The sequence below is a fragment of the Spodoptera frugiperda genome, chromosome 2, assembly GCF_023101765.2.
Source record: "Spodoptera frugiperda isolate SF20-4 chromosome 2, AGI-APGP_CSIRO_Sfru_2.0, whole genome shotgun sequence".
Classification (NCBI taxonomy): Eukaryota; Metazoa; Arthropoda; class Insecta; order Lepidoptera; family Noctuidae; genus Spodoptera; species Spodoptera frugiperda.
The window spans coordinates 10,986,807-11,013,283 of NC_064213.1; the positions used below are offsets into that span (position 1 = coordinate 10,986,807).

Here is a 26,477-nt window from a genome sequence, read left to right on the forward strand (position 1 = left end):
ACATACAAAAAAGGTAAAAAAGCCGGAGCATCAATCTCTAGCTACAAAACAATAAAACAAAAAATTGCTCAAATTTTATTTATTTCTTTCCATATACAGACCCATCTGATTTCAACTTTAAAAATATCCAATAATTTTTGTGTAAAACCTATTGTGGTATCACGAGACGAATAAAAAAGAATAAATGCTAGCGCGATTGATGAGACGTGAGCAATTAATTATAAACTACTATAAATATATGAATCAATAAGTTGACAAAAAGCGTGTTCTGAAGCACAAAATAAAACGTCACACATGTAGACACTATCTGTACATCTCGTCCATCGTCCGACACGGCCCACGAGCACTCGCGAGCGACTCACTCGGCCTCCCGATGTGATACAACCATCTCCGCAAATGGTAACTATTATGCTCTAAGTAGACCTGCTCAGCACATGGTCGACGACAGTGTACAACCGGGCGCGTGACATGCGGACGGCGCCTAGGGCAGCGTGTACTTCACGTACGGCACCTCCACGTCGTTGCCGTCCTCGTCGTTGCAGCACAGCTCGAACACCAGCGCCTTCACGTGCGGCTCCAGCTTCTTCTTCGACACCTTCGTCACCACCTCCGACATCGGCAGGTTCAGCCGCTCCTGGCACTTGGCCGCCGGCATGAAGAACGAGTACAGCATGCACACGCCTTGCGACAACATCGTGATCTCTAATTTATGCTCGTTCTTGAAGTAGTCTAGGAATTGCTGGAGGGTGATCTCACCCTTGACTTCGAAGCGATCCCACAGCGTCCATTTCTTGTCGTAATAAGTATTTGTTGGAGCAGCTATGGGTTCTGAGAAACCGAAGAAGGGGAGAGCGAGGTTGACGAACCCGTTCTTGAAGACCTCGAGATTGTTGAATCCTTGCGCGAGCTTGTACAGCTCCAGGCAGACCAGGCCCGCGACCACCGACGTGGTGGTGGCTATGGCGGGGATAATCTTGCCGGCGATGAGTTTGGAGCGATGCCTGTCTGCAGGCGGGATTTTGTAGTTGGCTGCGCGGAGGTTGGAGGCAGCGACGATGAAGTCCATGTGGAAGTTAGTGTCGTCGTCCTTCTCGAACTCGAGCGGAGTGATCTTGAGCGCGCCGAGCTTGGCCGGTGACGGCAGCTCCGCGATGATGTTCTTTACCCTGTCGTGGTCCATGTCGTCGTTGTTTTGCTGCAGCTGCGCGTCTGTCACGGCAATTTTCACGCCAGACTTTGGGCTGAATTCTGGAACCTAATATTGAGGAGGGTTAGTCATTGATTTTATTTGCAGTATAATTAAAAATTATGAATAAAAATAATAACATAACCAAAATGCTCACCTGAATACTAGCAGCCACTTTTGCAATTTTAGCCCTATCTGTGCATGGAGCCATTCCGTAGACAGTAGCCCGCAGATTAGCAGCAGCAACGACATAGTCCAAGTGCAGCTCATCAGAAGGATCAAAGGCAAGAGGTGAAGGGCAGCGCTTGGGACCAGACCAGAAGGGAGCTCCACTGGTGGTCTGCTGGTCTGGAGGGAAGTTGTATAGCAGCTGTTTGATCTGGTTTGAGTATTGAGCCTCCCAGTGCAGACGAGCCCAGGCTACGCAGTCGTCAAAGCTGAGTGGTCGGTCTTGGATCGCGTTCTGGGAAAAGGAAATTAAGTTTGTAATAAAACATTTTATTTTCTAATCTCCCAAGTGGTTATACTAAAAAAACTTATTCCTAAAAACTATTTGGCAACAGTCTTACCCTAACACTCTCGATGGCATCAAGAGGTTGACTGCCGGGCAGTTTCAAGGTCCTGTCCAAGAAGTGTGGATCTCGGAGGTACTGGGCGGCGTGCTCAGCAGCCTGGCGGAACAGACCCTCGAACTCATCGCGCGCCCACTGCAGCGTGTGCTCGATAGCATTCGGGAAGTTTTTCAGGGTGCAAATAGGAATGCTCTTCTCAGGAGGATCTTGGGAGGAGCTGTATGATTCAGTCAGGAATGGGACTACCACCTGAAAAAATATATACAATTGTTTGGTGTTAAAGATTCACTCAATAGCTTACTGATTCCACAAAGAGTCAGTTGTGCGACGGTCAGCGCATCAGTCATAGTTAATTCGTATATTCCGTAATATACTGACCTGTGTATTTCCCTTGGTGCCGAGGGTACCACTTTCCAGCAGTGGTTTCCTGTAGTATACACAACGCCTGTCCATGTAGATGCGAGCGTCTACGTTGTCCAGGGCGTTAGCGACTCCATCTAGAGCCTCGAAGAATGCGTCGTCGTACACAGATTCAGTCTCTGGGCAGACTCGGTTCTCCTGGGCTACTACATTCACGTCGGGGTTCATGCGCTTAATCACCTGGAAGTTAGAATATATTTCATTAGATTTGAACATTCAAATCATGATTTCCCACTGAAGAAGATTTTTTGTTTTGATAATGATGTGTGAATGCGGATGTGTTATTTATTAATGAATGAATAATGTTTAATGATATTACCTTAGCAGCAGTGCTAGACTTAGGCTTCTGCACGTCGTAAGGTCGGAAGAGGAACTGTCGGTTGAGATTAGACTTCTCAATGAGATCCATGTCGGTCACGGTGATCTGACCGTCGGCAGCGCCAACGCCGATCATCGCGAAGTTTTTCAGCAACTCACAGCCAATAGCACCAGCGCCTGATAATGAAACAAACAAATATTTATAGCTATGTATTAAAAACAATACTGTTTATAACAAAGTCCTTTGATTGAGCATTAATAACATAGTACTTTGTAGCATATGAGTAAATAGGGGTTGTTCAAGGTAAACTGTCTGCACTGTAATACTATTTGTAGTAAAAAGAATGCACCCATTTATGGAAACTCATTAAGTCCATGATGAGAAAATAGCAGTACAGGTAATTATTTTGTTCAGATGAATGTTATTTTGACTCGTAAGTCGGACAATCTTATATCCGACATAATATTAGGAAATGACATTTGATTAATTACTTTGCCCAAGATTATGTTATTTATTGGGAAAGGAAAAAATATTGAAATAAATTTTCCATAATCATTACGGTAGGTAGTTAAGAAAAACAATATGTAGAAGATAGCACACAAAGATAAATCTGTCTGTGTGTGCTTATTTTCCCGTACAATACATTTGACTTGTAGTACGTACATTATCTTTGCTACTCATATTAACTTCGATAAGGAAGGCGTCGTTATCACATATATGCAAAATAGAATTCCTGTCAAATAGGAAATTCTCATCAGCACTGCGTAGTAGAAACGTCGCAATAGTCTACAGCTACCTTGATACCAAATTAATTATGCTTTCTTTGTTATAAACTTTCATTCAATCTGCGTAAGTTCAATTTTAAATCTGAGTAGATTGTTCTTGTAGGAAAGACAAACAAACATTCATCCATACCCACAAACATTCGCATTTGTAATCTTCGTAAGAACTTTCGCATTGCGTTCAGAATTCTAGATTAACTATTCTATGAAATAATTAGTAGATCGAGCCATTGAGCTTACTAGAATCGATCGTAAGGCCTTGAGTGCTGGAATTACCCGAAGCTCGTTAGTTCGTGCTTCGTAGTTAGTTCGATCAATATGAAATCGTTTATTTGTCGCGACATTAATGACCAATCCTTCACGCGACATGTGCGACGCGACGTGGGTATGGAGTTGGCAATTATTTCTAAGAAACTGGTTCAAAAGTGTCATGTTTCATACAGATTACAATAAAATACTTTTCTAGTGCCGTATATGTACATCAAACTGTTTTGATAACATAATAATGCGAAAACGGCTGAATACATTTTGAGGCAAATGATTGGTCCCTTTAATCAAAACTATCTATAACGGCAGACGAAGTTTCGAGTGATTAGTTAATTAAAACTAATAATAAACTCTCTTCATAAAGAAGGATAGAACATGTAGCATGTCTCATCAAGATAATGAGTCACATCGTCGTCGTGCGCTTAACAACAACGTTAGAAAAAATGTTGTAGTAATTATTGCTAGTTCAGTCTTTGTTTACTGGTTTTCCGGTACTTAATACGTTCAAATCTACATAAATAATAATAACTAGTTACAAACATGTTCAGTTGCCAACTATAGTAAAATAACATGGACATCGAGCGTGATGCGATCTGCGTATACGGAACGGATAGGAGATTTAGTTTAAGTACGTTTTATTCCGTCAGTTACTTTATTAATGCCATTAGCACCATTAGTGTGGTGCATGAGCATTAAATCGCGCCTGACACCATGAGCGCACCATGTGATCAAAAAGACGGTTACAGGATGTAGGGAAAACGAAATCATATCTTTCAAACACAAAACAGGTTTGATTTGCCCTAGTAAGCAAGAAAATTCTTATTTTCAATCTAGTCATGCAGACTCATTATTGATGAACTCGTTTTTAATCTTGTATTGATAAGACACGATAGCTAAACAAGCAATTATTGCAAACAGAATGTATTTATACAGAGGGTCAACAACCTTTCAAAACTATTTGTTTGTCCAAATTATTATACGATCGTTTTAAACGCCGCGACGTAACGTAAGACAGTAAACCTGTTCAGATGAAGACAGCCATTTATGTGTTAAAAGAAAAGATTTTAAGTATTGTATTGATGTCCAATTGTACTCATCCTATTGTTATTTTATTATGCTAAATAATAATTGTTCTATTGCATAGATTGGTTGTTTTTACTCACCAACAATGAAATATTTCAAGTCTCCAAGTTTCTTCTGGAAGTGCTTGCCAAACACAGCAACCTGGCCATCATATCGAGATCCAACAGGTTTGCAGTTCTCTTCGTTCAAGTTCGGGTCGTTCTTAGGCAGACATTCAACAGCGTCCAGGTACAGCCACTGCACAATGGGGTGGAACTTGCCAGAGCAAGCCTTCATCACCTCCTGAGCTACAACTCCACCAATAGCAGCATTCATTGGATTCAGATCACCAGCAGACACCTAGCAGATAAAAGATTAAAATATAATACAAACATTAAAAAACCATATCTAATGTTATTGATGGAAAAGTAACAAACCTTGCAGAAAGTATTGAGCAATTCAGAGTTCAGTTCCATCTCTCCATTTTTAAACACATCAATATTCTCCACGTAGTCCATGAACTTAGCTACGTCAGCATCACTCCAGGGCTTGGGCAGACGACCTTCACCTTCCTCAAACTTATAGAGGGCAGCAAAAGCAACATGCAACTGCTGTGGGTAGTCAAATTTGCCAAAGTCGGCAATGAGGAACTCCGGGTTGGCATAGGACTCCTTCAGAGGCTTAAAGCTGATCTTCTTAGGCATTTTCACTTGTGTGACAATACCTCCACGGATGTATTTAGAGCAGTTAGTGGTGTCACCAATGCTGAAGGTGTATGGCCCGAGCACTTTGATTTTGCGTGGCTCGCAACCATTCAGTTCAACCATGCCTTGGACCTGAAAATGAAAATAACAGTTGTCATATGTATGAAGAAACACTATCTTTTCTAATTAGGTACATAAGATTGTTAATTTTAATGGTTCATTGTTTTTTTTTATCACTTAGCTTCAGGTGAGATTCTTATAGGAAGATAAAAATAAACTGTATAAACATAAAATACAATATAAATTACAATCATTCCAGCATTGTTTATCAAGTATTTAAACAGAGATAGGTTTCTTATTGGAACTTGTTGACCTAGAAAATCTGCCTTCTTATTTGCAATGGTAAATGTATTTTTACCCGACTGAAGAAAAAAGGGTATTTTTACAATAAAATAAATAATTAATATCAGAATATTAGTCTTCTTTGTCATTGTAACACAATAATTATTAATTATGTAGTTGTGTTATTGATTCTATAGCATATTTATGTAGATTGTAGCCAATTTTACATGTCTGTTCATGGAATCCTGTTGTGTCAAGTACAACTGCAATAATTACACCACTAGGAATGCAGATATAACATCACATTAACTGTGAATTGGCATGGCAACTAATCAATTTATGCACTATACTTCAATGACTATTGGTTTATTGTGTTAAACCAAGATTCCTCAAAGTTTTCATGACAATTTAATGTTTAGAGATTTCATGAAAGCAATAAACATAATGTAGGTAATTTGAAAAACCATAAGTCTCAATTTCCACATGTGAATTTCTCAACTAATGATGTTAGTCATGAATTAATTTTAAGTATGACAGAGTTGTTGATATCGCTGTAGCCAGTGTTTCTGGCAGATTCTCAAAATATTTGCTGTTCAATTAAAGGTCAAGTGAGTTTATTGGTACATGCTAGCCTTAATCATGATATTCCCATAACATTGACACTGAACTAGGTACAATTATAGTAGGTTAGGCATCAATCTTGACTGATGCTGATCCAGTTTACCTTGTGTAATAATGATACAGCATGATAATCTCTTATGACACATTCCATATGACAAAGTGTTGAGAAATCAGTATACAAACCTCACTAAAGGTGACATAGTCACCATCTTCCAAGCCGTGGCGGGTGTCATCAAGGCAGGTGACCACCGCCTCATACTCATGTGTGATGTCTGCTATCATCGCTGACACAGGGTTCTCCCCAGTCACATCTACTACTGTGAACTCAGGTCCAAAGTCACAGAACACCCTGGAGAACAGGCCCCGAGTGTCTGCTATGATGAGTGCGATGTTGTTGGCATGCGTGATGGCCGCCACACGCTGCTGCTCGGCCCAGGAAGCACCAGTAAGCACCACAACACGAAACTTGCGCAAGAAGTCTTCAGTGAGCGGGCCGGTATGCGCAGTAGTAGGCACATAGTGGTTCAGCTCAGACAGCTGTTCGCAGGATGCTAGAGCCCTATTCTGGCCGACTGACTTATCAGACAAGTAGAACTGGGATGATAAGTCAGCGACCGTGCAAATCCGCTCGTCATGAAGAGTCACTGACTTCACTCCGCCGAGGATCACATTTTTTGCTACCTCCACACCGAGACCCCCAAGTCCCGAAATAAGCACGTCCGAGCTGGCCATCCGCCGCATGGCATCATGACCAAGCACGTAGAGTTGTCGCGAGTACAAACTCTCGTCAATCTCATCTTCCACGCGCGTCCCATTGTTCGCCATTGCCGAGTTGTTGGAACGTGATTCTCCTGTATTTAGTTTCCGCTTTTTCGCCGGGGGGTCAACGGAATTATCGGCGACTTCAGCACTAGACATCGGGCACGAACGCGCACAATTTTGCCAGAATTTTGCTTTGCGTTTTAAAATCAGAAGAAATAATCTTCAAATAATAGAAAGCGACATTCGCGCTTCGTCAAGGCCCGCTTACTCACTGTGTTGAAGTTAGTTGCGAATTACGTGGAAAATGACCTGCGGAAATGATATTTTGTTTGGTTATTTTTCTGATAGTTCGTGATTGATAATGATTTTGATGAATTAATTTAGTCACTGATAATTTCACTCCTAGGTTTATTTAATTTAGAACCTGTTTAGCGATCTGCAACTTCAAGCAAAGAACTTTAAAGTTTTACTATTTGTAAATTTCAGTTTTTTGTTTACAGCAACATTCAAATCTACAAAAGCGGTCCAGCAACGAGAACGGAGGTTTTGTTTCTAGAAACTACCATTTACTTTTTTGATTTTCTGGCTAGATTATTTCGAAATTCTAAATGTATTATTATTAGAAATTTTACTAAGTCTATTATTATACAAAATTTGTTACAGTGATTTGTTTTATATTTTATTAAATTCTATATTTTTAAATAACTTCTTATAAAAATACTGCATTATTTTTGTTGTATTATTAAATAATACATTTATTTATTCGTACAATCGTAAAAACCAATATGATTTATTAAAAGAATCTAATTCGAAAGAAGAAACAAATCAGCCTCAACGACCCACTTTTTTTTAATCAACATTGGCAACATTAACAGCTGTCAATGTCAATCAATTTGACTTGTAACCAACTTCAGAGCAAACATTCCATTTTGTTTCAATCCGTGGATTTTATTTCAAGTTCACGCCACGGAGTAATTCTGACTCGACGTACGAATATATTGTTTTCGTACGGATCGCGAGTGAAAGGAGTTCGAGCAGCATGATTACTGTGTGAAACTGTTTATATTCAAAAGATTGTGAAGTCCTTGTATTCTTTTATTTTGATTTGTGTGTTTATACTTGTGAAAAATGGTGCAGGAGTATCAGTCTCCCGTAAGGGTGCACAAGTTCACCTTCGAGATGGTGATGGCCGTAAGTATTTAGCAATAGTTTTGGATGATAACTGTCAATATTTACGGATACATTGTGGTGGCAAGGTCAAACCACATCTTAGAGAAAATAACTTTCCAACTATGCACCGAATTAATGGTTGGTCAACAACATTTCTTAATCGAATGACTGCTCAAATTGGGCAACGTTCACCTCCAAAATATTAGCTTAGGTTCAAGAACACTGACGTTATATTATTTACATAAAAACTGGTACAATTGTGCTTTACTAGTTTATTTATTTATATTGTTTCTTACTGTTGTTGATAATAACGGTATTCTGCATTGTTTTGAAGAGAGTGCACTCACATTAAACTTATTGGAATATCAACAATAACGAAAACATTTTGAATAATATTTTCAAGACATTTTCCTATTAGAATAGTTACTTATCTAACAAACTCATCCAATAACAATTAGTTCTGATTTGAATTATTTTTTTTATAATCACATAGTCAAGTATAACCACATTCAATACATCCTTGTTGGACAAGGAAAACTGTTGTATGAATCTATTAATGGTAGTGCAATAATTTGTATTTGTAGGGTAAGCAACAAACATTGATTTGTAAGGCAACTTGTGTCTTGTGTCTACAGTATTTGGTTACAAGGTCTATGCAAAGTACAATCATGCAATAGCTGGCTTTTTTGGCACTTGTGAAGGTCAATGTACCTTCATTACATGTTATAAGTGACAAAGAAGGTACCTTAAAAAATATTTTCATTACTTTTCTTTGGGAAAAATATTGGGTCAAAAAATCTAAGTTAAATCTTGTTTTTGTTTAAAGACATTAATTTTTTTGTATCATTGACAAGTTATCTATTATTATTTTCTATTATCATTTTATTATCTTGTTTATATTTTCTAAGACTACTGTTTATCTTTTCTATGATAAGTAGGTAGATAGGCTAAACATAAACAACTAACACTCATATTCTAGACATCACAAGAGATGTTTCATATTTTATATGTATTAACATTTCATTATTTAATCATCAGCTGATTTAATACCTAACTAAAATGACATTAAAAACAATCACATGTTAAAGTTACCGCACAAAAAACAATTAAAAAATTGTCATTGGAATAGTCCATTTCCACTAAAAATCTTATTAGACATACATAGTTAATTCAAATCCTATATGATTATTTTTTAATATTGCATGTTGTTCCACTGTTTTCATTAGTGGAATGTTATTCTGATAAAATGATTATGTAAACAACTTGAATGTCTGCGCATGCAACTACTTACAACACTGCTTGCAATTGCTTAGTCAGAATATTTAGATAATTTCAGTATACAATGTACCTACTTGTTACAGTCTTAGAAACTACTTTCATGTGTCTGTATAATAAAGATATCATAATGAGCTCCTTGTCATTAAGTAAATACTAGATAACTACATAGATACTTTGTAATATTTCTGTGGTACTAAGGTATAAAACAACAGAAAAAAATACAACAATATAGTTAGTTAGAGGAACATAAAAAAACAAGAGAATTCTTGCATAAAATAATTAACTTTACATTTAGTTATGACAACATGCTAAACAATAACTAAATCTTGCATTGTATAAGAATACAAAAAAACATATCTCCTGTTATGCAAACAGATGATATAGATCTCTAGTAAAATACTTTTGAATAACTATAAAATAATAGTAAAACTGCTATCTCACAAACATATAAAATATTTTGTGACATTTCAAGGTTAAAAAACCACTACTTAACTACTTATTACTGTATGATATTTAATTCAGAATGTGTGTGTACCTGTTATTATTATAATATAAAATCTATTGTTAATGTAACATACCTAATATATTATTCTTTAAAAATTACATTGTGATACAAAATTCGAATATCTCTTTCAATAATGAGACATTGTAATAACTAGGTATAATTAGGGATATAATAATTCTAAATATGCTTCTCAGTAATTCATCAATATAATGAGCTGTGATTACCTATATGTATAATTATAATACTAGTATACAGTACAATTTTCCTAGATAATTTATTAGGAAAATAAGCTCGTAAATCGTGACATTAATTGTCGTCTGGTTTGTTATTTCGGAAAACAATTAATGTGGTGTTGTTACGTCAATGTTCATTGCGGTAAATGACTCCATGTCTATTTTTTCGCGTAAACTAGCGGCTAGCGAGTCGAAGAGTGGTAATTTTGAAGACGAGCTTACGTCAAGAGAGGTGGTCAATATTAGGTACATTAATAAAAAATATTAAACGACATAAATCCGTATCAATTCTGGACCAAAGTTCTATCAAAAAAGTAATTTCCGGGAGTGTTTGCGCAGATGTAGTTAAACCTATTGTTTTAGTTATTCCAAGCGAAAGTAGAACGACAAACGACAAGGAAAGTGAGACAAATACGTACATACGACATAGATAACTAAAGGAAGTTAATATTTTTACGGTTTACCAAACACAATACAGACAGGCCTTTGAAAAAACCAACAGCTGAAATAACCACTTAACATTTAGTTAAGTATTAACTTTTTATTTTCCTTTGAACTTTGCCTCTAAGTTCAGTTAGGTACAATAATTCTGAGTTATATAGACACGAGGGGCAATCGTTTAACCGTGAAACTGGCACAATATCGCCAGGCACACCGCTTTGTGCGAGCTCCATTATCGTACTCTTTTCACTCTTGCGTGATCTGAATGCTTAAGAGCTTCCAACCGATGTACTAACCGCCTAGCAAGCTAACAGTCTGTCTATCACACGTTTTAGATAATGATATCAATAAATACAATTAACAACACGTGAACGTTATCTCGATTGTATGAACTCAATGTTATGTTGCTGTGATAAGCGCCTATTGACGATGATCGATTGCCTGCTCTTTTTATATTTCACAATAAATGATTCATTCAGTTTGTTTGCCACCGACGTGTCTTCTGGTGTTTAACATTTCTGTATTTTTCTTATCTCAACATTGCGGTTGAACGGCTAAGCTTCCGTGATAATGCTAGAAGTTAGAAACACCTGTCGTTAATTAACATCAATATTTTAGATCAGGAAAGAGTTTTTGTTGTTCCTATTTCTGATTGTCCTCCACCGAATTTACCCACTTATGGTCATAGTTACAATATTCCACTGTAACTGAACTTAACTAATGTAACTGAATTATGCTAGTTCTATATAACTAGGGCTAAGAAGATCTAAATGAAAAAAAAAAGAACAAACACAGAAGTTATGACTACGTAACTGTTTAGCAAACAGTGAGTTGCAAATAAAGTATCGCAACAATACCAATTTATTATTATACCATTAAGTTTGTGCAATTTGCTCATTGGCAATACTTAATCTTAGTTTAAATTAGTTCGAAGGTACAACTCTGTTTTACCATAAATATTTTGTTATTAAAAACTGCAAAAATACGTCGCAGTTGTAGTATCACCGTCTATATCGGACGAATCTTTGATTGTCGGTTATCAAGAGATGGGAGATAAGTATTTTGATTCCGGATCGATATTTAGGTAAGTAGGTATCTCCACTCTGTACCTGGAATTATTTGTGTACTACTCATTAAACACGTGTTTCGACACGTGATAAGTTCAATCCCAACAAAACATAAATGTGAAAGGATGCCAAGTTCGATAATATTGTGAATGCTTCGCCTATAAAAGCAAGTGAGATCTAAATAAGTACCAAGTTCCATACACAGACCTCAGTTAAAAATGATATAACAAGTTGGCAAGTTTTCACACACTTTGTTATAAACCCTAAACGCAATGAGTCAAGTATATAATTTTCTATTAAAACTTGCCAAGTTATATCATTTTTAACTGAGGTCTGTGTATGGAAATCTGATGACGTCATAATAGAGTATTATCGATACAAAGTCCATAGAAATTTATGTTTTGGGTGGGATTTCATTTATTTTTTAAGGTTTATTTTCTTTTTTTCTTATTTTACTTTACTTTGACTAAATACAAACCTTCGTAACGAATTTTAGGTCGGTACGACCATTGGAAGATATAATATAAATTTTTTGTTTTAGTTCCTTAGGGGTATGAATTTACACCTTCATTATTTTTAAAACCGACTCACACTTGGCCATTTTCAGATTTTTCCTTTACCTTGACCTAAAGACCTACCTCCATGCCAAATTTCAAGTCAATACGACCATTGGAAGTGGTCTAGGTTTTTGATGAGTGAGTCAGTCAGTGAGTGTATAGTAAAAATAGCGATTTTCTGACGTCAATATCTCAAGACCTACAATAGGTACATTAATGAAATTTTGTATTTTAGATAAGTAAGTAGATCTCGACAGATACTAGAAATTTCATATGCGTAGATAAAATAGATTTTGAGTTATAGGTGGGTCGAACTTGGCCCGAAATGGTTCGTGTAATATAACCCACGGCCGGTGTGTCGGTTTTTTTGCTCGAACTTGGCGGACACACTGCCGTGTGTCTAGATAGAAAAATTATATTAGTATTAAAAAAGTTTAACCAAAGAATTTTTAGGTTTAACAGAAGATTTTGTAAGTAATTAGTTATAGTTAATGCAATAAATATTCCCATTTGCCCCTTCATTAATCATGTCCCCAATTTCACGTTAATCAGAGAAAAAAAATAATACATTACAATGTTTTAGTAGCACGTAACATAACAATGCTAAACGATTTCATGCAGCTGTTACAGCTGTTCAGAAATTTATTGTTGAATGTTACCGACACGTGCCAATACGCGTGATCGACCTGTGTCGTACCATATTTACGTGCTTATAAACTGATTTATTTATTACTAATCCGAATTATTCATATACATATTTGCCTTTGAATATTTATTTTAATTAAATAGTGCATTTGCCTTGCTATTAAAATTCAACAGAATGACCATTTCATTTTAGCGTCGCTGTAAGTTTAGCCTACGTCTGACTTACAACAACTTGACCATGTACATAGAAACAAGCTGATATCTCAAAAAAGAAAAGCTAATTATAAAAATACATAGAAAGTTTATTGCCTGTTATATTGGATTTTTAAATATAAAAAACGTAAATCTTCGCGAAGCAGGATATTGTGTAAATTGTTCAAAGAATACTTACGGTGTTGGAGCGTGGAGCGTACCCATCCAATTTAATATTAAAAGTTAGAGCGTGGCCATTATCCACTCCATTGTTATTTCGCGAGCTACGTAACTGTACACGATACAATATTTTATATTTATTCCACTGCTCCATAAATGTTTAGGTCTTGAATAAACATAACGTATAATCTTTTATTGTAAGAAGATTTTACTTACAGTCAGTTTACGCCGATAAAGTAAAGGATCCTATATTGTAGAAGGCAAATTCAACCAACTAGTTGTTGCTACAAAGAACATACCGGTCCTTCCCATTTCTTGATTATACTATCTAAAACCACCATAGGTAACAAACACTGTCTTATCCAGGAATCGGATCTCGTCAGTCGCATTTACTAAAGCAGTCAGTGAATAGTTATTCAATTATCTTGTTTATTATGTTAAGTAGTTATTCACTTCACTAACTTTTAATTAGAACACAGTAGTTTGTAACAAAGTAATACCTAATTTAGTTGTTAATATTAATTTCTAACCCGACTGCTACCTAAATAGAAAGATATTAACTAATTATTCGTGAACTGTGATCTCGCGAACTGATTGCAATAATTTATTGCTCTTCGATAGAAACTCACGTGTTTCTCTCGTGGAGATGCACGCAGCATCCATGCAATGGAAAATTCATATTAGAGATTGAATGTTAGAACACTTTTGTACGTGTTTCTTATGGATTAGAAAGAAAGTGTAATAACTATTGTGATACATCCATATTGGTTAGGTTATTGAAATATTATTACTCACGCGAGAAAAGCTCTAGTTATTAACTAGTTAGTAAATGAGGTAGTTTTTTCATGAATATGAGTCCCGGTGTGACTTGAACCTAGTAAAGCTTTTCTGAAATAGTTCTCGCGAGTAAACTGAATCAATTGATTAACTGACTACATTAATATAACTCATGCGCAGATAACACATTAGATCCATTTAGATAGGTCTGAATTTAGCGCCATGTTTTGTTTCCCCGGTTTGAAGTAAACTCCGCGCATCAATTAATTATGGAATTTTGGCGTTTGTCCAATGTTGTGTTGTAACATTCCGCGATGAATGTAAACTTGCTCAGGACATTCAGTGCAGAGGTGATGGAACCGTAGCGAAAGCGATTGTGACTTTGTGGCACGTTTGGTTGAGTGTGATGCGTGAATCATAGATATGAGATTGCATAAACATTAAGATCTTCTAGCATACGTAAATATTTTGAGAAATGAATGAGATTAGTTTGTCTTTAATCTTGATTTTTTAAATTATTATTTTGGTGAGAAATCGTATCATAGAAATATGATGTCCAATGAAATTAGAAAGCAACATAACTTTCCAAAATGGCTCTGAAGGGTAGGCAGGCTTTTGTATGTACAGACACAAAGGTTCCCCTCTGCCTACCCTTCTAAGGTGTAGAAGGCGTGTGGTATTCTGTTATGAAATAACTGGGTCGGTCCCATTAACAAAGTTTCTCACAGCTAGCATCTGTTTTAGCTAGCAAGGACCATTTATTGTCTCCAAAAGGGTGGTCTTCAACAAAAACGCACGAAACCAATCCCTATCACAATCAAACAAAGCATAATTTCAAATGCACGTTCAAATCACTGGGTTTCTCTCGCCATGACCGATTGTCCGAGTTCATTTTATAATTAAGCTTCGTGTTCATGGTTTTAGAACTTTATCGTCTAGGATTTAGGGTAGGGTTTAGATTGATCTTAAAGTGTTTCAGTCACGCTACGGTCGATGATCTGAGCGATTTGTTTAGCCGTGTTTTTGGCCATAGCAGGCGTGAGTCACAATAATACCTATTGTTCTTCACTCGTGGATGCTTCAAGGAACTATGTCGAAGGCTTTCGCACAATTTCTGTCCTCATTTTTCCGCAGAACGAGCACTTGGTCTTAATGCAATTATGATTGAGCTGTAAACATGAAAGCTACGTGATTTTGTTGCAATTTTCCTTGTTGTTTTTGAAATCTCGACAATAGTTAATAAAGAGCAGACTTTTTATAGACTAGTTATCATATTATTAAACTTTCCATTGATCCATTGTATAAATATAACTTTGTAGACAAAGATTGCTTGCTAGTTATTCATCTAAACTATTCGTCTAACTAACAAATAGTCATATCAACTTAACTTATTTTGGCCGGATTGCAATAATCAATCTGTTACGCCTTTCGTTTCTTGTAATTCAACTGTAATTAAAAATTCTTTACACCACAATCGTTTCGGCTGCTGTTATACTTTGTAAAATGCTTTCATCATTAAACACATGTTTTAAACTTTGGGCCAATAAGGTATGTTTGATAAAACCATCTGTATCACACCTCCAAGTAGTTAAATGGATGACTTTCATACGAATGTCAATATTGTTTTCATTGTCCTTACAATGTCTCCTGTTTATCTGATAAGTATTGTCTTGGCTGTTTTGTTCTGAAAGTTCAATGACATTTCTCCTTGTTTTCGGTCCTTTGTACCCGTTTTCCTAATAACTAGGTACACGAAGATACTAGAAAATCTATTTGGAAACTTTCATAGCCCTTGGGACAGACTTGGGACTTAGGGTAAGGGGTTAGGGACCCTCGAATTCTGTACGCATCGAATACTAAGCGATTGTAGCGATTATAATATAAATAGTCCTTGGTCTTACCGAAATGCGGAAATAACATTTTGTCCCATTCCTTTGTCAGCTTCCAATAAACAGACCGAGATTATCGTTTGTTATAGAATTCAAGATAGTTAAGATTGTGGTCGTTGAGTTGACAATAATGTCTCTGAAATGATTTTGGCTTTGTAATTTTATTTGGATTTTAAATCGAATCATACATGTGACTGTAATCAGTCCTTTAATTGATCCGCAGTCTTCTAATAACTACCTTCATAATAATAACAATAGCTCACACACACAAGCACGTCCACTCGCTATTTATCTATAGTGCCACTGGCACTGGTATTTGGGTCGTGTCCGAACGTAAATTAGTGCGTGTCATAATTATCAGTTTGTCGACAGGATATTAGTAAACAAAACGTTAGTTCACGTAGCAGTAGGAGTTAAAATAACTTGGAAGAGCTTAGGCAACTACTTGATAATGTACTTGTCTTTCTTAGTAAGCGTAGGTGTTACTTAGCAGAATGTAAACATACCATTTGATTGTAGGATTTAATATCAACATTTTTCATCAACTACGAGGCACTATTACATTGCGATTAAAGATTTTTGTGTAATGAAAAAGTAAAATTTTCTTTTGTAATGGCGCTAGTGTGCAAAAAGGGAGCGAAACCTATAGCATAAAGCAGTTTTGGTATTTCTTTATGGTATAGTGTATAGGCTCATAAATGATAACTGCCAGTTAGTTCCCGGTAGGTAAGCAGTTGGTCTGCATACAAATGAGGTGTTATAACTTACGAGTAAAAGTCATTGTTTTAGTATTGCAGGTTTGATGGGGCTACTGGATCCAGCTAATTCAGATAGCGTTCCTATTAAAACAAAATTAAAAATAAATATGGGATCTAAAAAGTACTAAAACACTATCTTGGATTTACAGTTAGGTTGACAGTAAATTCATATCAAATTTAAAAATAAAATAAGCATAAAAACCCGAGCAAAATACCAGTATGATAATAACTAAAACCGTTTATCTTAACCCATTTAACTATATTATGTGCGCTTTTTGTTATTTCAACAAAAGTTTATGAACTAACGAGTAACGAGCTCATCTGCCCTCGAAGCGTTATTGTGCTTGTAATGTACCTAAATGAGTTATCCTAAATTTTTTTTTTTTTTATGAGACTGCCGGTAATCGCGCAGACGTATTACCTGATGGTAAGCAATCGCCGCCGCCCATGGACACTTGAAACACCAGAACACAGTGTTTTAGAAACCCTTGGGGAGGACATTTTAGCTAATCGCATATATCGATGTAGTTAGTCCTAATAACACAAATTGCAAAAGAAACCCCATGTCAATTATTTTTAGTTTTCGAGAAAAAAAATACTAAAGTTGCTAATTAGGAGTGTGGTTTAAATAGGATTTTTTAATTTTTTCTTTTATCTTTAAAATAAAGAGCAAAATTTGATATCCGGATTTTATCACATATATTTATGTGTTATTCAAGCTTTACAACACGAATGAATTGTAACTAGGTACAAAGATATTTGCAAAAAATCCAATTTTAGTTTCTATTTTTTATTTTCTTATTGACACGAAATCTTCATGGTAAATGATAGTTAGCCTTTTGTACTATGTACTTAAATTAAACAATAATAATCCGTGGTATTACAAAATTATGTACAATTGAAAAAAAATCTAAGCGCCTTTATTATTACAAATAGCAAAGTCAACAATCAGCACTTTGCTTTTTAAATGATACAATAATTTTATCTAGAGAAGTCGACATTTTAGAAGATGATGCTTAAAATAAATTCTTAGTTAATCTACCATATAGCAAAAGTCATGTCATGATAGCTTGCAATTAAAAATCGTGTGGTGACTATTACTAGGACCTACGTAATTGAAAGAAATACACATTAAAACATGTATATATTAAACATATCTATATGGTAGATTAAATAAGAATTTATTTTAAGCATCATCTTCTAAAATGTCGACTTCTGTAGATAAAATTATTGTATCATTTAAAAAGCAAAGTGCTGATTGTTGACTTAACCTATTTGTAATAATAAAGGCGCTTAGATTTTTTTCAATTGTACATAATTTTGTAATACCACGGATTATGTGGCTGATTTAATTTAAGTACATAGTACAAAAGGCTAACTATCATTTACCATGAAGATTTCGTGCGGAAACTATGTCAATAAGAAAATAAAAAATAGAAACTAAAATTGGATTTTTTGCAAATATCTTTGTACCTAGTTACAATTCATTCGTGTTGTAAAGCTTGAATAACACATAAATATATGTGATAAAATCCAGATATCAAATTTTGCTCTTTATTTTAAAGATAAAAGAAAAATTTTAAAAAATTATTTAAACCACACTCCGAATTAGTCTTTAGTATTTTTTTCTCGAAAACTAAAAATAATTTGGGGTTTCTTTTGCAATTTGTGTTATTAGGACTAACTACATCGATATACGCTATTAGCTAAAAATGTCCTCCCCCAAGGGTTTCTAAAACACTGTAGGCTTTACAAGTGCGTTACCGGCTTTTTGGGAGTCAGGAATTTAAGGCTTGTTGTTCGGGAATGGGGATGGGGAAGATTAGGAAGGGGGTAATTGGGCCTCCGGTAACCTCACTCACACAAGGAAACACAACGCAAGCGTTGATTCACGTCGGTTTTCTGTAAGGCCGTTGGTATTACTCCGGTCGAGCCGGCCCATTCGTGCCGAAGCATGGCTCTCCCACACTTAGACCTTAGACTTAGTAAATCGGCCATGCTCACGAATACTGAGACAAATACTACACATAATATACCTACAATAATATACAGTTTTTATTGTATATTGTTATGTCTTGTAGTATGTACTCGGTGTTTGTTTAATAGCTATGTGATTATTCACTGTATTACCTATGTCTTATACTATAATTAGTAATTGTTCAATGGTTCTGTCTTCTAGTGAGTCTGTAAGTCTAAATCAAACTAAAATTCACATCATCATATCATCCACAAGATGCCCACAGCCGAACATAGGCTTACACCGGCTCACTGCGACCCTGTCATATCAGGTCGTCTGTCCACCTTTGCTATTTAATTCACATGTTTATTTGTTTTTATTACTATACCTAGTTTGTTTATTTATAATTATAATGCTCTTGTTTTATAAGTCCCTGCCTACTGTTTAAACAATAATCTATTAGAGACAAACAAAAAATATTCAAATTCCACCGATAGTTTCGGCATTTGCGTTCAAACAAACAAACAAACTGTTTATTTGTACACGAGATAATACAGTTCATTCAATGAGGACTTTAATTTATAAGAGTTCGATATTAATAACAAAGGCTATAGATACATAGTTTATGTATGTATTTATCGTTTAGGGGGCGTACTGCTAGTGAACGGAGCAATTAAGGAAGAAGTTACTTCTTAAAAAAACTTCTTTGAAAACGTAAAAGGTAAATATTGAAAGTGCCCTGAAAACATCATCTCACGTTTAATAAGATGAAACAACGCACTTTCTCCATTGAACGCCATTATCTCAATTCAAAGAGAGTTTTCAATCAGATTATAGTACCTATATGTTTACATAATATTACGATTATAATTTCCTGATATTCTGAGAAAAATGAGGTTGAGATCACTTTACAATAATAAGAGGAAACTTGTTAAGAAGTGCAGTCATTGCGACCTAAATTTTAGAACAAATTAAGACTTTAGAATAGTCTTTTTTTAATCGGACAAGCCCGCCACAACCACCATACTGCTGCAACTCCTCTAAGCCAGGATCTACAGTAGTTAGATACAACCATGAAAACACTAGAACACTGAAGTCCGCCCTCGTCTCATGGACATGAATGACTGTCTTGGATGCTGCAAGCGAAATAAATCAGAAGATATTATCAAGAAATAGTATAGTCTATAAAATATCTATCTTCAACTTTTTAATTTATTTAATATGTAGGGATCACGTAAGAGCATCTCGATCGTATCTACATATCGTACGGGCACGTGCAAGTGGCAACTTGGTTTAGAACTATCTTGCAGTGCAAGTTACACGTAACTCCGGCTCCTATTTAATTGGTTAGTTGCGGTATGAATCATCCCTAATTATGTACTAAGTTAGTTATGATTATTGGATCTGCACAGCTCTCCCGACTCGTGCAACGCATTACTCATGTTTTGCTTATTGTAAATACAAATTATTAGTACCTACATTCGATTTTCTTGTTTATGTATTTTGTCTGCTAAAGTCGACACAGTCACGTTATAAGCATGTGGTCAGTGTGTTGATTTAAGTACAGCATTTAATTTATACTTAACCATAGCGAAATCCGTAAATTTTGTGGACATCATATGAAGACTGAAAAGCTCTTTTCCTCTCATCATATTTTATCCACACCCATTTAAAGAAATAAGTTTGTTTAAAAACACCCTGCAATGACCATTACCTGCACATCAAATGTTTTGTTAATTCTTTTTAAATTCCTTTAATTCTTTGCACATAGGTAGTTATGAGGAACAACGCGAAATTTTTGTTTTGAAGGACGTTAACTTTAGACTATGAATAAAAATAAGTTGTTTTTTTTTTTTAAATCGGCCCTAAAAGATAAAAGATCAAATAAATTGTTTCAAAAACGTCACATTGTTGACGCGGAAGTGACAGTGACAGACAACGCAGTAATTTATTTGGCAGAGGTGTCATCGCCTTTTTTTTAAACGCCTTGAACGAGGCTTGTGTTCAATGCTAATGCACGATGTGAGTTTATACGTATCTTCAAATGTTTGAACGATCCACGATGTTTGCATTAAACCGTGAAATAATTTACTAATCATCCATCAGACTAGTCATAATAACTAGTGAATCAAAACTTCAGAATCAATTTGAACCTGATCCAGTAAATTGGATCAAAAACAGATTAGTAACTGGGAGTACCCCTAACCTAATGACAAACATTAATTAATATAGAAAGATAAATTGATGAAGGATAACAGAAGTGATTCAAATTATTTTCGAGAGTTTTGGAAACCAATTAAAATTTTGTTAGTACTTTTTGACATTAAGAAAATTGGTTAAATGGAGGGGATTAAGGTCGGCTTCGCTCATTGAATATTGATGATTTTAAGAGTTAGTATACTTTGGAAGAAGTTAGGTGACGATGGGAATAGTGGTAGAAAAAGTAAACATAGTCGTTTGAAGTCCACATTGTTGTTTTAAATATAAATAAAAGTCCTTGTTGACACAGTAGATAGATAGTTTAGGCGCAGGGTACATACGCCGGCTGATAACAAGGACGGTATGCGGAAGAGGTGGCCGATGACCTTATTCCAGAAATGTGAGTTTGTTGTGACGCCATTTTTTATTGCACATGCTATTCCACTGTCAATGATAAACTCTGCTGTATTATTAGGATTACAGTGTTTAATTGTCAATGCCATGTCCCTATAATTTAGCTTTGTATATGTAGATATTAAAACACATTGTGGTTTAAAATGTGTATTAAAATTATATTTGTTGCCGTTATTCGAACTTAATTGTTAAGGTTAAATGACTTGGTTTATTACAAAGTTATGGTATTTAGTATAGGTTTTTTTTTCATTATCCAATGACTTCTCTCGCTTTGGGCGAGCCGAGAGGGTGTGTCAGACACTCAAAACCACACTGACTAGAAACCACCCCGAAACGACTGGACTGACTAAACACCACCCCGTTCCTACTCCTGCTTTTCGTGCCGGAACCCCGGTTACCCACAAGGTAGTCCGCACTCCGCAGCTCCGGTTCGGGTTTGGTATAGGTACGATGGAGATTCAGTTATTTTGTTCTTAAATACTTCGAATGTTCTAAATAACGCTCAGAACACTTATTATCAAAAATGTAATTTACGCGTAGATGCCAAAAATAGCTCAGTTTTTGCGACAGTCAAAGATATGTAAAAACGTGTACAATTTCAAATAACAAATGGCACTATCTGCCCGGTATCGACACGCGACTCGCTGAATGTATGTACATACATAACTACATATATTGTAAACAATTTAGTTTCCACGTGCTTTATAACCATTTCGACACGTTTTTTTTATGTTTATTTCCTTTATAATTACATTCGCGTTTGTGTTTGGTGTAATGTGATTGTTTCGTAATTTAATTGGTTAATTAGATTTTTTCAGTATTTAAAGACGATTATTTGTTTTATTAGAGTTTTTACTACGAACTAAGATTTTGTTTTTTTTAATGTAAAGTATGCAAGAAGCACTAGTCATCATCAGCCTGCCAACCTCATCTCACCTTCATCACAGCTTCTTAGTAACAAAGATTGTACATTCTAATTTCATATTAATGCTTATCAGCAGCAAATCCAATACAATAATAAAATATCGCATTCCAATTAATATGCAATTATCCACAAAGAATTATTTGCCGGATATCGGATTCAACAGGAAATTGATTTCGAATTGTTACTAAGTAGATATAAAATGATCCTTATGTCGTGAGCCATTAGAGATAAAATTAATCGAACAGCTCTTAAGCATTATGCAGATCAGTGATTATCTGAATTGGAGGTAATAAATATGCATGCTATGAGAGTTTTGTGGGTAGTTCCATCTGCATAACAATATCACTACAGTTAAGTAAAATTCATGCAAATTCCGAGCGCTCCCTCTAGCTTCATATATTTTCTAAAATATACGCAGAAATGTGAAAGGAGAGGATAAATAATATTTGCTGTATAGCGCATCCGTAATTTGTATAGTCACGAATTTTAATGACAATAATTTAATGAGAAAGTCATCAAAGCCAATTGCTTTGAAAACATCAATGAAAGATTGTTGGCGTAAGATCTGACGAATGAAATAAAACGGCATCATAAATCCAGGCACTGTAATACACATTTCGACTGATATTGTACATAACGAATATGATAAATAACCTCTTACGCCAGACCACACGAGTAGACATTATCTCAAACCTGCCCGTCAAACAACTTTGCTAATATAATCCAGCGACTGCAATATAAATAAACAGTGCCGAGTGCCGGCGCTTGCGCAGCTTCGCAACATCGCCACGATCTTATTGGTCTTCCGCGAGAACAGCTAAATATACCAACGTCACCTTGATATTGAGATTATTCAGCATTGTCCCAACTGGTTTCAACCAAAGAGGTTATTCGGGTTGCAACCTTGAAAGTTTGTCTTTTAATCCACCTTCGTCTATTCCTGGTTTTTATGTTTTATCATAAATATCTTTGATTTCGTGTTTAAATTATTCTAATTCTACTTTAAATCCCATTCAAATAAAAGTAACTATAGCATATTTTTATCACCGCTTTTTTGTTGCTAAAAGTGCTAACATTGTCGACGAAAAAAGTCAGTTTAAAAACTTAAATGATGTCTGCTTTTTTAAAATCCTTTGTTTGTGACCTTCATCTCCGAAGCCTAATTTACTTCCGTCACGATGCGACGCTTTGAATTAATATTATTTTAAGATTCATACTGCAGTTCATGTTGACTTTAGCACTGCTTATGGGCATGCAAATATTTAAAATATCTCAGTAACAAATCTGTTATCTTGGCACGTATCAGATGTGACATGTGGTTGTGGTTCCTACAGTAAAAATTCGTAGAACAAAGCATTGTCTTTTTCCTTACTTAGTAATACATTTACGATACTCGTCCACTTCCTTATTACAGCAGTTACAGCTACTATCTTTTCATTGCTACCATTGTATGTTTTACTTTTAACACACCTTTCTAGTTTTATGTTTTCGAAATGGCGGCGTCTATTAGTCCCATATTGCGAAGCGTCTCAGCAAACTGGCTCAGACCGGTTTCGCAATCCGCAGTCTGGTTTGTACCGGTATCCTGGCTATGTGAAGCTTTTATGGTCAGCGATGTAAAGATTCTAAAGGAAATACTATGACTTTAAAGGTTGATATGTGGTGTAGCGGTACTCTGTCGAAAAATATAACATTTATTACGAAATTGCATCTTAAGTCTAGTAACAAAGAGATTAAAATAAAGGAATAAATAAAAACTTGTACTCCATTAGCGATAGTTGTGGATAGCGTTAATTGTTTCACTTCCCTCTTTGTTCGTTTTAAACTTCCATTTCCGAGGAATGTAGATGAGGATGTTTTGCAAACTATTACTAGACTCTCCTGCTTGCGGATACTACATTCTTGGCGCTGTTTCGCTTCAACATTCTCAGGATAATTTCCATTTATGAGCAAGCGGTGGCGTACTTCCTTTTTTATTCTACCGTAGTCCTTCAAGGTAAAGTACTTGGATTGTGTATCATTTTACTTTAAAAGGTTTTTGTCAGTAACACATAGATTGTTCATGTATTATGGTTCATTGGTTCATACGAAGTTATTGGCTGTCGTCAAAGTAAAAATGTTGCAGCAATTTATCGAGGTCATCGGATAAATAACGCCCGCCATTTTAATTGCAAAACTCTCATTTGTAGGATTAAAAGATAATTAACCGTTTCCTCTGAATGACCCAATTGAGGCAATTAAAGTCGTTGTTGCTTTAAGCCAAATATTTCATGGAAAGTTTCTTAATCGGGACGGATTTTCTAATTTTCTTTAGAATTTTGCTAATGCGTCCTTATCTCGGTTCTTAGTGGAAGCCGCGGATGGAAGTTCATCACTTAGAGTTGTCTTAATTATAATTATCCGCTTCAACCTCGGCAATGTTTGCGAAAGAACCCTCTAATTAACTTAAGACTCCAGAAAATGTGCGTCTAATATGATGAAGCTTTAGTAGATTAGGATAGGTAGATAATACATGGACCGTATTAATCAATAAGCGGTTGACTTAAGCATGGGCACGTACTCAGGCCACTTAATCTCCAGGGACTCCTGACCTTTCCGAAATTCTATAAATAGTCTACTTAGGCTTGATGAACGTTGATATAGTGGTTCGTGATTATATATTTTCTAAAGTTGACAGCAAAATTTACTTTGTCTTTTTTGGAATAACGATATTTTGGGGATCATTTCCTTATTAAGTTCCTTGTTGTTGTAGCACTTGTAGCGTAGGCGTTTCAAATTATTTTCTTTTTACCCGACTGCGCCAGAAGGAGGGTTATGTTTTTCGAGTGTATGTATGTATGTATGTATGTATGTATGTATGTATGTATGTATGTATGTATGTATGTATGTATGTATAATTGTTTGGCACGCTCTGCAGCCTAAACGGCTTGATGGATTTTGACTTGAGAGGTGTCGTTAGATTCGTATTTACTGTGAGAGTGACACTGGATATATCAAAATAATAAAAAAACAAAATGGCGGATTTTTGGCGCCAAATTCGAATCTTTCTCACTCTCTAGCCTAAACGACTTGATGGATTTTGACTTGAGAGGTGTCGTTGGATTCGTATTTACTGTGGGAGTGACACTGGATATATCAAAATTAAAAAAACAAAATGGCGTATTTTTGGCGCCAAAATCGAATTTTTCTCACTCTCTAGCCTGAACGACTCGATGGATTTCCGCTCGATAGGGGTCGTTTGATTCGTATTTACTGTGAGAGTGACCCTAGATATACCAAAATAAAAAAAATAAAAAAACTAAAAAAAAATAAATAAAAAAAGTAATTTAAAAAACTAAAAAACCCGACTGCGTTTCTTTATAATATTAAAATGAAAAAACCCTAAAACAAGAAAGTCATCGTAAAATTTAAGCAGTCGGGACCCATTCTAAATATAAAGACTTTGTGAGGGCACATACGGCTGGCTTTCTAGAATGGGTCCCGACTGCTTAAATTTTACGATGACTTTCTTGTTTTAGGGTTTTTTCATTTTAATATTATAAAGAAACGCAGTCGGGTTTTTTAGTTTTTTAAATTACTTTTTACACTCATCTCTCTCGTCGCCTCGTGTATTGTACAAAGTATCACGATCTTCACTTACTACATTTAGCGCTTCATTTGTTATTCTTTCCTTCGTGATTAGGAGCACGTACTGAATTTTTGATAAGCTTGATCTTACCACTTTGCTCTTCTGAAAATAACGTTTCTTTAGAAAGTTTTAGGTAGCTACATTATGAATTGATAGAAGATATATTGCGAGAACAAGGAATGTTTGGTTAATACGATTAAAAACTTTAAAAATCCTTTGAGATTATTTACTCAACGCACCATGCCTAATATTCCACAAGTTAAATTATAACATTCATTTATCATCTGTACTATTATTTTGACACGATTTCATTTGTTATCACATTCGAAGTTACGATAATTTCTAACAAAAGTTAAAACATTTGACTCTGCATACGTCCGTGTATCGCGGTATTTGACCGGTTAAATTTTATCAGTGACCCCCAATTATCGGAAGACATGTAGGTCGGATTCTGCGTAATTTTAGATAGGCACAGCCACGTTTTCTGTTCTGGAGCTGATGGGTGGAAAATGGAAGATGAAAGCTTTACTCATCGGCAAGTTAATTAGTGTCTTAGTGATATAATTATGACGTTGATGTAAGAACATTACCTATATTTATATATGTGAGTGACACAGTCTGAAGA

The 26,477-nt window shown here is 35.5% G+C and overlaps 2 protein-coding genes across 4 annotated transcripts in view; one reads left to right on the forward strand and one right to left on the reverse strand.

Moving 5' to 3' along the window:
- Nucleotides 1-64: 64 nt before the first annotated feature.
- Nucleotides 65-7,585, reverse strand: LOC118269427 (ubiquitin-like modifier-activating enzyme 1). 2 transcript variants are annotated; one of them, XM_035584534.2, is made up of 9 exons: nt 7,462-7,585; nt 6,459-7,346; nt 5,046-5,444; nt 4,710-4,968; nt 2,498-2,673; nt 2,137-2,358; nt 1,756-2,007; nt 1,344-1,649; nt 65-1,255 (listed from the first exon to the last, which is right to left on the reverse strand). In XM_035584534.2, the coding sequence occupies exons 2-9, from the start codon at nt 7,191-7,193 to the stop codon at nt 482-484; spliced, it is 3,123 nt and encodes a 1,040-aa protein (XP_035440427.2). In that variant the 5' UTR covers nt 7,194-7,346; nt 7,462-7,585; the 3' UTR covers nt 65-481. The 2 variants fall into 2 exon arrangements, with proteins under 2 accessions (XP_035440427.2, XP_035440426.2); XM_035584533.2 differs by having other exon boundaries at nt 6,459-7,565.
- A 367-nt stretch (nt 7,586-7,952) lies between these two features.
- LOC118269052 (protein real-time) overlaps nt 7,953-26,477 on the forward strand; it is a 69,952-nt gene continuing 51,427 nt past the window's right edge. Inside the window, exon 1 of one of the 2 annotated variants that reach the window (XM_035583935.2) lies at nt 7,953-8,228. In XM_035583935.2, the coding sequence (XP_035439828.1) occupies nt 8,166-8,228 (63 nt within the window). In that variant the 5' untranslated portion in view covers nt 7,953-8,165. The remainder of the gene's footprint in view (nt 8,229-26,477) is intronic. The other variant, XM_035583934.2, reaches the window with a different exon arrangement.